We start from the raw sequence: 14,316 nt of genomic DNA, 5'->3' as shown, positions 1-14,316 counted from the left end.
ACTTCAATTTTATACTTTCTTGTATTAATTTAATTATATATATTGAATTTATTATAATAATTTTTATTATAAATGTGACAAATAGAGTTACGTTCATTCTCCACTTCATTATTTATTTTGCAACATGTGACAGTATAGCATATATATATAATTTATTGATAAATTATATTTTATAATTACTTAATATGAAAATATATTTACACATAACAAGATAGTTTTCTAAATAAAACAATATAAGAAAAGAAATTAAACATATAAATAATTTCTTAAATATATTTGAAATTCATTATTCTAAAAATTTTAAATAGTAATTTCTCTTTGAAAAAACTAGAATAAAAAAAAAAACTGTTACTCTGCTTCTGCTCACAAAAATAATATATTGTCTTTTTCATTTATGTTAAATTATAGGTTACTTTTCTTTTTAAAATAATAATTTATTAATAATTTCAAAATATTATCTATTTATAAAATTTTTTAATTGTAAAAATAATTTAATAATGAAATAATATAAAAGGAGAATATATTAAAAAAATATAAATTTTGTCCTATTTTCTTTATCTAACAAAAACATAGTAAATATAAATATTTCTTGGTAAGAGAATAGAGAAGAAGAGAGAATACCTTGGGGTTGCGGCTCCAGTTTTGGCCTTTTATCGGCTGAAGGGTGAAAGGTACAGAAATCAGATTTATTAGATACCATTTTCTAATAAAGTGAAAACTCAAAACTACAATTTTTTTTTTTTAAAAAAAACATAATTTATATATATTCATATTAAATAATCTAAAAATAGCAATTCAATTTGCTTCAATTGTAAAATTAAATTGATTATTATTATCAAAATTTTTACAAATTAAAATAAATTAAAATTTAAAATATAAAATTAAATTAAAATTTTAAATTAATTCAACTTTTATCGATTATTTTAATTTAAACAGTATACTATCGACTCTTAGCGCTTAAAAAAAATTTAGAGTCGCTAAATTTTTATTTTTATTTTTTTTAATTTTATTATATTTTTTAATAGTCTAAGTTATTAATATTAAGACATGCCTATAAAACCTACAAAACTATATTAATATGAAAAATGTACAAATTTCAATATATAATAGAACAAAAATTTAGAAAAAAACTTAAATGTCAGAATAAAAGAAATATACGTTTTATTTTAAATTATTTATAAAAAAATTATCATTTAATATTTAATCTTTATATTATAGAAAAATTTATTATCTTTATTTTGAAAAATATATTAAATATCTCTAATATTTTTAAAAATTTATTAATTAATATTTTTAATAATTTCAACAGTTAAATATTATAAAAAATTTAAAATATAATATAAAATAATTAATTAATAGATATTTTAAAATTTAAAAAATCAATTCATAAATTTTTTAAAATTATAAAAATTAAATATTAAAATATTTAACAGTTTAAATTAATAGAAAAATATAAATTAGTAAATTTTTTAAAATATTAATAATATTTTAATATATTTTTGAAAATTATAAAGATCTATTAGTAATTTTTTTATATTATAAAAATTAAATAATAATTTTTTTTAAATGATAGAAGCTTTTTCTTTTTTTAAAAAAAAAATTATATTGATATATAATAAAAATACAAAATGAGAAATCTTAATTCTCGTGGATTGAAATTAATATAACCCGGGAAAAATTCTTATACCTTCATTTGTTTGTTGCTCCGGTCCGGCTTTTCGCTTTCCGGTGACTGCAAGTTAAAGAGGATGGGAGATCAGTTTTCATTTAATTTCCACAAAGATCAGTAACAAATTAAAATAATAATAATAAATCAAATATAAAAATAAATATTAAAACTCCTTTTTATTTTTATTTATCAGCTGGTATTTTTTTTTTTTTCTAGATCAACATATCAATGTAATAGTTATTTTCCAATTGTAGTAAGGCTACGTACTAGAGTTTTTATTTTTGTTTGTGTATACTGTTGTCGGCAGTGGCGCTGCAAGGCAAGAGGAGCAACATTTAAAAATTATTAGTGATTCCACATGGGATGAATTGTACGATATGATAATATAATTAAAAATAAATAAATAAATAAAAATGAGTTTTTTTTTTTTCTAAACATCAATAAGACGAATTCACAAAATAATAATTGCAACCAATTTTTTTTGTATACAACAAAACAAATTGATCGAATTGAAAAAAAAAAATTATACTGAAAGAGTGACTTTATTGATATAAAAAAATATATATTATACAACAATTTATTTTTAAATTTCTAACTATAAGTTTAAATATATTTCATTTTACAATACTACATTTTATAATTTAAGTAACGGTATTTTCATTAATATTATTAAAATAACAATTTAAAATTATTATAAAAAAATTTATAAATTATAATAATATACTTTAATAAAAAAAATATAATTTTATATTCAATAAATTATAATTTTAATTATACTTTTTATTCATTATAAAAATATAATTAAATCACTGCATTATAATTAACAGTAAAAACAAACATAATGAGTATTAAATTATTGCTTTTAATTTATAGTTACAGTTAAATATATAAAATAATAATTTATAATTAATATTTTAAATGTATTTATACAGTAGGTGTTAATTTTTAAAATTAAAATTTTGATTAAATTTTAAACTTAACATTTTAAAATAAAGTCAAGTCAAATTTAAGCTCCGGATTTGATTAATCTGAAAAAATAAATATGGTCACAAATAGAATATCAAGTAAAAACTATATGGCGAGCAGAATTTGATTTAAATTTAAAAAAATTAATTAAATTAAATTAATTTAGAAATTTAATTTGATTTTTTTATTCATTTTAATTCAATTTAATTTTTAATTTTAAAATTTTAATTATTTTAATTTATTTTAATAAAAAATTAAAAAAATCAAATCGAATCAATTAATTAATAATAATAATATATTATTTTAAATAATATAAAAATATTAAACTGCACTTAAAATATTTTAGTTAAATTTTAAAATATTAAAAAAAAGTGTAAGAGTATAAAATTTATTAAAAAATTTAATTGATGAAATTAAATTCAATTCACTTAAATCGATTAGATTTATTTAATTTTTATTTAAAATTAATTTAATTTAATTTTTATAAATATTAATTAACTCGAATGGACTGAATTTTCAAAAATTTAATATTAAGTAAATAAATAAAAGAGAAGAAATTAGACAGAAAGCAGTCTACCTGATGTTTCCGGAGCTTGTCCATAATTGCCTGAAGGGGAAAAGGATAAGAATTTAGACAACATTTCCTTAAGATATTAATTAGGGATTTAATTAGCTGAGCCTAAGCATTAATTTTATTTACATCTAAACAAATTTATTTTCTCTAGTTATTAATGTTTCTAAATTAATCAATATATAAATACTACTTCTTCCATCTTATAATTTTCATTTTCATTTTCATTTTCATTATATATAAGGCTCATTAGTAAATAATTTAATTTTAAAAATATATTAAAATATTATCAGATTTTAAAAGATTCTGTAATTAATTTCTCTTTCAATACTGTTCATTAATTTAATAAAAAATTAATTAATAAATTTTATTATACTTAAAACGATTAATAAAATGCTTAATAAAACAATTAATTAATAAATTTTTCAAATTTTAAATATATTTTTTAAAATAAAAAAGTAAAATAATGTATTTTTTTACAAAAATTAAGAAACAGAAGTGGGATTATGCACTACATCCAAAATTTGAGAGAGAGATAGAGAGAGTGTGTACCAGATATGCCGGCGAGGGAAGTAGAGAACATCATCAGCATAGCTACGAACAGGATTAAATTTCCGGCAGTCGTGGGCTTGAAGGAGATTGTCGCTGAGATCGGACTCGGCATGGCTACTTTTCAGAATCGATGTATGTTTCCGCTTTCTGGTTTGAGTTTCTTTGCTCCCTGATTACTTCACCTTCTCTCTCTCGTCTTCCCACAACCACAACTCTACACTTTAAATAAGAGTCAATATTATTATTTTATTATTGTGATTTCATGAAATTAATTATTTAATTTTTTTATTTTAAAAATAAGTTAGATAGTATCAATTTATTTTGACCATTGCCTCTTTATTTTAAAAAATACTTTTAAATATTATTTAGTTGTTATAGTTTAATAAAATTAATTATTTAATTTTTAAAATTAAAAATATTAATAATTTATTTTCTTTACATTTAACTATTTAATTCAATCTTGCGAACGGCAAAAACTCAATTACCTGAGTTTTAAATAAAATTTGAGGTATTATTAATAATTTAAATAAATGGATACATTAGATAGTTTTTCAAATAAAAAATAACTAATATATTTTTCAAATAAAGGAGATTAACTAATTATTTTTATTAAATTACCTGAATTAAATAATAATTTTTCTCTTTTATTTAATAAGTTAGTTTTTTTTTTATTTCATGGCATCTCTCCTTTTCTTAATATTTCTTTTATATTTCATAAAAAATATTTTTTTAGTTTATATCTTTATTTTTTACCAAGTATTTTAGGATAGGTGGTCGGTCAATAATCAAAACTCTATCTCAATTTTTTTTATAAATCAATCGTTAAATTGATAAATGAGTTTTAAATATCTTGAAAATATTTATTAATAATATAAATACTATGTTGTCTGGCATTTATTTGCCTCATAATTTTAGCATAAAATACTTTAGATAAATTATTATCAAGACTAACACTCGAATTTTATATCTAACGGTTACCCACCTCGTGATTTTGACATACAATGTTTGAATGATTTTGTTAATGGGATTAACAACCGGTTGAATGTCTGATGGTTATTTGTCCTCGTAATTTTAGCATAAAATGTTTTGAGATAAACTATGGTCAGGACTAACATTCAGACTTATTCCTAGCGGTTACACGCCTTGTGACTTATTCAGAAATGTTTAATCGTTGATTCCTGCTTATTTTGGCAAACCATCATTTCTCGTAACTAAATAATACATCACATATGAAAAAAATATCTCGTTAATATTAACGATAAAATTTGCGTAAGTTACAAATATTTCAAAAATAGAGAATGACCTGATCATCTAATTTGGTCAACTTATAAACTCCAAAACGAATAATTTTTGAGACTCTAAATAGTCATCTCTATTTTCATTTAACTTTTTAGACTCGGCATTACTACCTGTTATATCCGTCCTTTTAAAAATTAAGTTTCATACATTAAAAACTCAAAATTTAACCTGATTATTAAACATTTGAGACATTTTATTTATTTAGACAACCATTCTAATTGATGTTTGCTCTCGTAAAAGCTCGGCTTGATCAAAATTAAATTGCATTTTTTTGGGGTCCTCTGAGAACTCGAGATGCTGAGCCCTGAAAATGCTTATTTGGACCTCTATTGGAATTACCATTTTTGACCCCACACACCAGTGAGAACGGAGTCTCCTTGTGGCTGCTTTTGGAGTTGTTTTGTATGCCTAGAGCATGTGAAGTAACTCATCTAGCTAATCGTCTTTGGCCTTGTCAAGCATTTTCTTCAAATTTTAAAGGATTGTTCTGTTTGTAACCTCGATTATGCCATTGGTTTGAATATGATATTCTTGAGCTAAATTGTAGATCAATATCCCATTTCTTACAAAAATCTTTAAATTTGAAACTCGCAAGCTACATTTTATTGTCAGTAATACCTATCTTGGGGATTCCAAAAACAATTGAAAATATTTTTACTGCCGAAGGAGATGACTTGTTGTATAGTAATAGACTAGACTACTTCTGTCTCGACCCACTTATAGAAATAGTCAACCGCTATGATCACAAATTTTCTTAACCCAGTTGTTTTTGAAAATGGATCAAGAATATTTAGTCTTATTGAAAAAAGGTCAAAATCTACCGATTGCTGCTTGCATTTCACCGGAAATTTAAGAAATGTTTACATATACTTGACATCGTTTATATTTTTTGACGCACTCTTGTGCATTTTACATTACTGTTGGTCAATAATACTCTTATTTGAATGTTTTTATGCCGATTGTCTAAATTCTTTTATGATTTTTATAATCTCCTTTATAGATATCTATAAGGATACTCGTACTGCACTCTCATCTTCTATTACGTACCATAATCACGATTGATAATTTTATTTACGATTAACTATTAATTAAATGATCTTCTTATTACTTATTTGGTCAATAATTCATCAATTAATAACTAGTTTTTCATAAAAAAAAAATTTATATACAAAAATGATCCATAATTATCTATTGAGATGCTAGATGAATAGAACAAAGAAAAATACAATAACTAAGAACCGGACACAAAAATATAAATAAAATATAAGCATTTCACTGTTTTTTTATTAAAGTTGAATTTTATCAGCATTACTCTAGTACCAGATATATACTAATTTATTTGGTGCACGAATACAATGCAATCAGTAAGAGTCCCACATCTCTCACGGCTCACATATCAATTTTTTATAAGGCACGTTTTTGTTTGGATAAAAAATAATTACAAAAATACATTGATATTATAATTATAATTATAGAATAATCATCACGTGCTTTGTTTGTTAGATACTCGCCAAAGTCTTCGTCTTCGTCTTTCACCTCGACGATTCCCCTGCCAAGAGACAAAATAAGTGTCGTTCAATCACAATAAATTATTATAAACACAGTAGTTTACTAAATTTTTCGGTGGAATCTTATACTTTAATTTATAATAATTTTTTTATTGTTAATACAATAAGATTTGTTTTTGAATGTTATTTAAATAAACACTAAAATCAAATCAATTCATTTAAATTTTAATTTCATTTTAGCTTTAATTTAATTTTTTTTTTTTATAAAAAAATTTGAATTGATAGTTGGAACCAAACGGTCCATAAAAAAAGAAAAAGACCCAACCATTTATAATAATATTAGGTGCTAGCTGCTACGTTCCCCACCTTATCTCCAAGCTAATCCTTTACCCAATCATTCGCTCCCCAGATGATAATTACAATTAACAATTAACAATGACTATCTCCAAAAAAAAAAAAAGTCAAAAAAATGAGCACGAGTATGACTTTTTTTTTTAAAATCAAATAAAGCATTACATAATATATTATTATTTTTTAATAATTTATTTTTTTAATTTAAATTCGAGTCCCATACCTCATTTCCTTTGCTAAAAAAAAATTCTTAACATAAATCTCAACTTCTTTTTGCAAGTATGACTATCGGTTTAATAACTCTTGCACATTTTTGTCGTGCGATTTATTTATTCATTTTTGTTCAATTACAATTACTTCCTTTAATTTTTTTTTTTTAATAAAAGACGTACTTCTGTTTACACTCTACCTCAATAATTATGTGTAAATATTTAATTAGTTTAGTTTAAAATTAAATTAAATAAATTAAAAATAAAATTTTAGTGTTGATAAAAATTAAATTGAATTAATTTTAAATAAAATTTAATTTAAATTAAATAATTTAATTTAATTTAATTTAATCGGTTAGAATTTTTAATATAATATTTTAATTTTAATTATAATATAATTTATTTATATTATTAAAAATAATATATTATTATTATTATTAATTAATTTGATTTAAATTAAAATTAAATCAAATTAAATTAAAATAAATAAAAAATTAAATAAAATTTTTTAAATTAATACAATTGGATGAATTTTTTTCAATATAAATTAAATGCTGCTCACATCAGCAACCATAAAAGTCAATTTGTTATAGTAAATTTATATGAGTGCTGCAATAATTAGAATAGATAAAATAATAATAATAATATATATATATATATATATATATATATATATATATATATATATATATATATATATATATATATATATTATTTTATCTATTCTAACAGCTGTTGTTTCTAATCGGTGAAGGTTTTATTTGAGCATTACTCTAGTACTAGATATATAATAATTTATTTGATACACGAATACAATGCAATTATGGAAGGAGGGTGAGGGAGATGATAGAGAATGATGAGACTGACAACTATTTCGCCGGGACAACCAAGTGGACGAGAAGTGAAGCAGAGGAGGAGGAATATCACCTAGAGAAGAAACCCAGGCTGGAAGATGAGAATGTAGACCAAAAGCTGCAGAAGTTGAGAGAGCAGCTCTTGGCCGAGCTGGGAAAGAAGGATCAGAGCCAAACCTTCCTGCCCACTTCTTCACCTTTCTCGAAGCGGGTACAGCAGGAGACTGTTCCAAAAAAGTTTACGATGCCATCAATGACGGCTTATGACGGAGCTGGAAACCCACGAGAGCATGTCCTCAACTACAAGACTTTCATGGAGCTGCAGATTCTGTCAGATGCCTTGATGTGCAAGGCATTCCCAATGACGCTCTCGGGGCCAGCGAGGGCGTGGTTTAATAACCTTGAGGCTGGAAGTATCAGCAGTTTTGGAGATCTGGCCACTCGCTTCATCAGCCGGTTTATTGCCGGGGTGCCTGCGGATAGAAAGACGAGCTACCTGGAAACAATCAAGCAGAAAAGAGACGAATCGCTCAGGGAGTACGTCGCTCGTTTCAATACGGAGGCTCTGCAAATTTCCGAGCTCGATGAGGGAAGGGCGGTGGAGGCCATGCAGAAGGGAACGACCTCTGCTGAGTTCTTCGGCTCACTAAGCAGGAAGCCTCCGACCTCACTAGCCGAGCTGATGCAGAGGGCTAAAAAGTATATAAGGCAGGATGATGCCTTAGTGACAAGCCGATTCGCCAAGGGGGCGGTAGGTAAGGAGAAAGCCCCGGAGGAAAGGAGGCCGAAGAAGCATGAGAGGAAACATGGCAAAAGGCCTGAGCCTTACAGACAATCCTTGGAACGAAGGGACCAAAGACCTCTTCCTCCTCGGATCGCAGAACAAAGGCCACTCCCTCCGTGGGTCCCAGAGAAGCCGACCCCACTTAACGCTTCTAGAGCCGAAGTACTCCTGGCCGTCCAAGACAAAGAATTCGTAGAGTGGCCCAGACCCCTGAGAACAGAAGCCGACCAGCGAAATCCTGACAAATACTGTCAGTTTCATCGTACTCATGGCCATGATACCAATAACTGCTTCCAGTTGATCACAGAAATCGAGAGGCTGATAAAAAGAGGGCACCTGAAGAACTTCGTGAAGAAACCAGAATGACAAAGACCTCAGCCCAATTCGGCAACCCAAGCACCGAGGAGAGCGGGAGCAGTGAATGATGGGTCTAGTGGGACCATTAACATGATTGTGGGGGGCACAGGAGGTCGGATGAGTCGTAGAGGAAAGAAGAGGAGTCGAGAGGGAGAAAGCAGTGGCGCCGAGGTCATGCAGGTCGTCGAACACTCTCCAGTGGCCATCACTTTCTCTCCGGAGGATGCTCAAGGTGTTCAAATGCCCCATGACGATGCCCTTGTCATTGAAGCTGTCATCCACAACTATCAGGTGAAGAAAATCCTAGTGGATGATGGGAGTAAGGTCAACCTGCTACCCTACTGGGTCTTCCAGCAGATGGGAATCCCTGAAGAACAGTTGGTCCAGGATCAGGCACCGGTCAAAGGAGTCGGAGGAGTCCCAGTACCTGTAGAAGGGAAGGTGAAGCTGGCTCTCACCCTAGGAGAGGCACTGAGGACTCGCACTCATTATGCGGTGTTCCTGGTAGTCAAACTTCCTCTAAGCTACAACGCGATCCTGGGAAGACCTGCGCTGTTTGACTTTGAGGCCGTCACCAGTATCAGATACCTGGCGATGAAGTTCCCAACAGAAGCAGGGGTGGGAATAGTTCGGGGAAGCCAGGAGGAAGCAAGGGCAGTGTACCTAGCCATGGTAGCAGAGCCGAGCTCAACAGAGGAGAGGCTGGATTCAGAAGTCCTGGAGGTCCGAGACGAGAAAACAGAGGCCAGGACAGAACCGGTAGGGGAACTGGAGATTTTTCCCTTATCAGAAGTAGAAACAGATAAAGTCTTCAGTCTCAACGCCGGCCTCACCAAAGAGCAGAAAATTGAGGTCATGGCCCTGATCCGAAGTCACGCATCAAGCTTCGCCTGGAAGCCTTCTGACATGCCCGGGATTGACCCAAAAGTGATGACGCACAAGTTGAATGTCCTCCCTGAAGCTAGACCGGTAAAGCAGAAGAAGAGGGTAGTAGGAAGGGAGAAGCAACAGGCTACCAAGGAGGAGGTACTGAAGCTAAAAGAGGCAGACTTTATTAGGGAAGTCATGTACCCACAGTGGTTAGCTAATCCTGTACTAGTCAAAAAAGCCAATGGCAAATATAGGATGTGCATAGATTTCACTGACCTAAATTAGGCCTGTCCTAAAGATTGTTATCCCCTCCCTGATATTAATAAAATGGTTGACTCTACGGCCGGTTTCGATTACATGTCTTCTTTGGATGCTATGTCTGGCTATCATCAAATCCCAATGGACAGGTTAGATGAAGAAAAAACCTCGTTCATAACAGAAGATGGGACATACTGCTACAAAGCCATGCCCTTCGGGCTAAAAAACGCCGGGGCAACATACCAAAGACTGATGAACAAAATCTTCAAAAGCCTAACTTTCCAGCAGCACATAGCAGATTTGAGGGAGGTATTCGGAGTATTAGACCAGTACAAAATGAAGATTGAACCCAGCGAAATGTGCCTTCTTCATCAGAGGAGGAAAATTCCTGGGATACATGGTGAGTGGGAAAGGCATCGAGCCCAACCCAGAGAAGGTAGAAGGCCAGGATCACCAAGACCTCCTAGCACCAAAAGATCTCACTGAGATATAGAGATCTCAGAGAGATGGAAGACCTCACTGAGATATAGAGATCTCAGGGAGGTAGAAGACCAGGATCCCCAAGATCTCCTAGCACCAAAAGATCTCACTGAGATATAGAGATCTCAGAGAGATAGAAGACCTCACTGAGATATAGAGATCTCAGAGAGATGGAAGACCTCACTAAGATATAGAGATCTCAGAGAGGCAGAAGACCTCATTGAGATATAGAGATCTCAGGGAGGTAGAAGACCAGGATCCCCAAGATCTCCTGGCACCAAAAGATCTCACTGAGATATAGAGATCTCAGAGAGATAGAAGACCTCACTGAGATATAGAGATCTCATAGAGATGGAAGACCTCACTGAGATATAGAGATCTCAGAGAGGCAGAAGACCTCACTGAGATATAGAGATCTCAGGGAGGTAGACGACCAGGATCCCCAAGATCTCCTGGCACCAAAAGATCTCACTGAGATATAGAGATCTCAGAGAGATAGAAGACCTCACTGAGATATAGAGATCTCAGAGAGATGGAAGACCTCACTGAGATATAGAGATCTCAGAGAGGCAGAAGACCTCACTGAGATATAGAGATCTCAGGGAGGTAGAAGACCAGGATCCCCAAGATCTCCTGACACAGAAGATCTCACTGAGATATAGAGATCTCAGGGAGGTAGAAGACCAGGATCCCCAAGATCTCCTGACACCAGAAGATCTCACTGAGATATAGAGATCACATAGAGATAGAAGACCTCACTGAGATATAGAGATCTCAGAGAGGCAGAAGACCTTACTGAGATATAGAGATCTCAAATAGACGGAAGACCTCACTGAGATATAGAGATCTCAGGGAGGTAGAAGACCAGGATCCCCAAGATCTCCTGGTACCAGAAGACCTCACTGAGATACAGAGATCTTAGAGAAGTAGAAGACCTCATGGATCCCAGGGAGGTAAAAGGACATAATTCCGACCTCCCACAAAAGATTGGGGCAATCATAAGAGGCACCGACCTCAAAAAGTGACCGCTAGTCCTAAACCAGCTCAACTAGCCCAGAGAGAGGTCTAAACAACAAAGAACCCACAAAACGCTCAAGGGTAGGCAGCTCGGAAAAAGGTTAAGTTCGACCTCGCAAACGAGCTCGGGGCACCAAAGCGAAAAAAGCAAAATTCCGAACTCCTGAGCTCGCGAAATAAGCAGCGTCACGGACTATAGGCATAAAAACCTAAGCAAAGAGCAAAGAACCGAGCTCCCAGCTCGGATAGACTCGCAACGTGAAACACTCAGGTAGAATGAAGCTAAGTATAGAGGAAATAACAGAGAACCGAGCTCCCTCTTTGAAAAGGCCCATAAATGCAGGAACATATAGGAGGATAAATGAGGGCAAAGGACTGTGCTCACAGCTCGAGTCAGTTTGCCATGAACAAACATTTAGCAAAAATAACCCAACAAGAAGGAAAACGACAAAGGCCGACCTCCCCGATCCAGTGGAGCACGCAGATTACGTTGCACCGCCTGACGAAAGGTCACCTCGAGGAGGACCAGACAGCCGAGCTCACAACCAGAAAAGCAAAGTAAAATCGCCTAAAAGGAAGCCGTACAAGTACAAATAAAGTACAGGGATTTCCTCCCTCACTATTCATGTAATAAATACTGAGGAAGTAAAGGGGCAATTCGAGGAAAATCTAATGACACGAAGCAGATAAAACCTCAGCTCCAGTCTCTGTCAAGACAGAACTAAAGGCAGAAAGACGAGTCCTGCTCATCATCGAGACAGGTACATGATCTGATTTATTATTACTCAGCAAAGGTTGTGTGCTCGAGCTCACATTAATAAAGTAACGAGACAGAACTCACGAGTGCAGCTAGCCCAGAAAGAGCTCACGGATGAGAATGCCTGGTGAGATTAGAAAAGTTTATAAGTCAGAGACTAAGTCCCTGGTTAAAATTTTCAGCCTTGATTAGCTGAGGGAAAAGGAATGAAAAATGATGCAGTCAATTCCTTACAAAGTTTATTAAGCACAGCGTAAGTCTCTCTTGTCAAAACTTTAAAATTTAGACAAGTTAGACTGTTTAACAGAAAGAGTAGTCCAAGTAAAAGAAATTAAAATTTCATTAAAGAAAACCTATTACAACCTACTTATCTGATGAGGTCGAAGGAAAAATAGTCCTTAGGGGACTTACATTTCTAAGAATGTCATCGCCTACACTATCTTTATTTACATTTGCATCTGAAGGAGATCTGGCACCCTCCAATTCAGATCCCCCAATGCCAACAACAGCCGCATTCTCCAGCCCTGGGCCGAGGTCACCCCCTTCAGGCTCGGGGTCGTCTCCTTCAGTTCCGAGGTCCTCCATATCTTCCCCGTCCAGCTCGGATTCTTCCTCAGGAGACCCAGCTGCAGTGCGAGAGGTTCCTCTAGGCAAGGGGAAATCATCTTCCCCATATAACACATTCTCGCCATCAGAATCCACTTCGGCAACTCGAAGTTCTGCCAGAGGAGTAACAGGAGCATGTCTGGCTTCTCTTAAACCCCGATTATAGCCAGTTCTGAACATGCGGAAAGCTTTCTGCCAAATAGCAACCTTCATCTCCGCAGAGGCTTTATACTCCGCAAGCTGTGACTCACAGGCCTCAGCTATAACTGCCTTCAGCTCAGGAGAATCCTTGTAGTCCTGGAGGTGAGCTTCACAGGCCTGCTCAATCTTTCTTTTTAGCTCATCCGACTCCTGATACTCCTCCAGACGCTTCTCACACTCCAGCTGGATCTTGCCCTCAGCATGCGTGGCTACCTCGAGCAGGGCCGAACATTTACGTTCTAGAGTCCTGACTTCATGGCTAAGCTGTTGATTACGAAGTTTGGACTCCTCCGCCGATGAAGCCAGATCTCTGATACGTTCAGAATTTGTGCTCAGCTCCTGCTCAAGGACCTCTACCCGAGCTAAGGCCATCTCTTTTTGAATATTCACCTTATCCAGGTGAACTTGAAGTCTTCCTAACTCAACCTTCAGGGCCTCATACTGGCACTGGACCTCATCCTTCTGGCTTATGGCCTCATCCCTCTCACGAAGGGCCCCCACCATGGAGGACAGCTGCTTCAAAACCTCCTCACAGCGGACCTCAGCAGCAGCTGCCCTCTCGTCTGACTCCTTTAAAATCTCCCGGGTGAGAGACAACTCTGCTTCCAGGGATTTGGCATGTTCATGCGCCTCGGCTGTTCTCACATCAGCCCTTTTGAGAGCCTCCAAAGCTGTATGTAGCTCGCGTTGGAGAGACTCGGAGTGCTCTCGAGCAGCTGTGAGATTGCCCCTAGCGTTGCCGGAAGCAGATAAGTTCTCTTCCAGACGCGCCTCCTCAATCCGGCGATTCACAGACTCCCGGAGAGAATGGTCGCGAGCATCTACCTCCATGAAGAGGCCCGTCACCTAGTACAAAAGAACAACCATCAAAAGAAAGAAATCAAGAGAATCAAAAGAGAAACAGAAAGACAATTTACCATTAGAAGCATCTCCCTGATTATATCCTCGAGCTCCTCTCGAGACCGAGATCGGAACGACGCTTGCTCCCTGGTAGAACTGGCTAGAAG

General features: G+C 33.2%; 2 protein-coding genes across 3 annotated transcripts in view; one reads left to right on the top strand and one right to left on the bottom strand.

Annotated features, from left to right (window-relative positions):
- The window catches only part of LOC110627715, a 31,965-nt gene extending 28,015 nt beyond the window's left edge, over positions 1–3,950 (bottom strand). The window contains exons 1-5 of one of the 2 annotated variants that reach the window (XM_021774065.2): positions 3,759–3,950; positions 3,213–3,242; positions 1,937–1,981; positions 1,688–1,732; positions 622–657 (exon numbers count right to left, since the gene is read on the bottom strand). In XM_021774065.2, coding sequence (XP_021629757.2) covers positions 622–657; positions 1,688–1,732; positions 1,937–1,981; positions 3,213–3,242; positions 3,759–3,870 — 268 coding nt within the window. In that variant the 5' untranslated portion in view covers positions 3,871–3,950. The remainder of the gene's footprint in view (positions 1–621; positions 658–1,687; positions 1,733–1,936; positions 1,982–3,212; positions 3,243–3,758) is intronic. The other variant, XM_043962268.1, reaches the window with a different exon arrangement.
- A 4,390-nt stretch (positions 3,951–8,340) lies between these two features.
- LOC110627639 lies at positions 8,341–12,342 on the top strand. The gene is made up of 3 exons (XM_021773984.1): positions 8,341–9,025; positions 9,230–9,697; positions 12,089–12,342. The coding sequence occupies exons 1-3, from the start codon at positions 8,341–8,343 to the stop codon at positions 12,340–12,342; spliced, it is 1,407 nt and encodes a 468-aa protein (XP_021629676.1).
- The last annotated feature ends 1,974 nt before the right edge of the window (positions 12,343–14,316 follow it).

This window comes from Manihot esculenta, chromosome 12, assembly GCF_001659605.2.
Source record: "Manihot esculenta cultivar AM560-2 chromosome 12, M.esculenta_v8, whole genome shotgun sequence".
NCBI lineage: Eukaryota > Viridiplantae > Streptophyta > Magnoliopsida > Malpighiales > Euphorbiaceae > Manihot > Manihot esculenta.
Note: the sequence above shows the minus strand (reverse complement) of the source record. Positions and strands in the feature narration are given on the sequence as shown.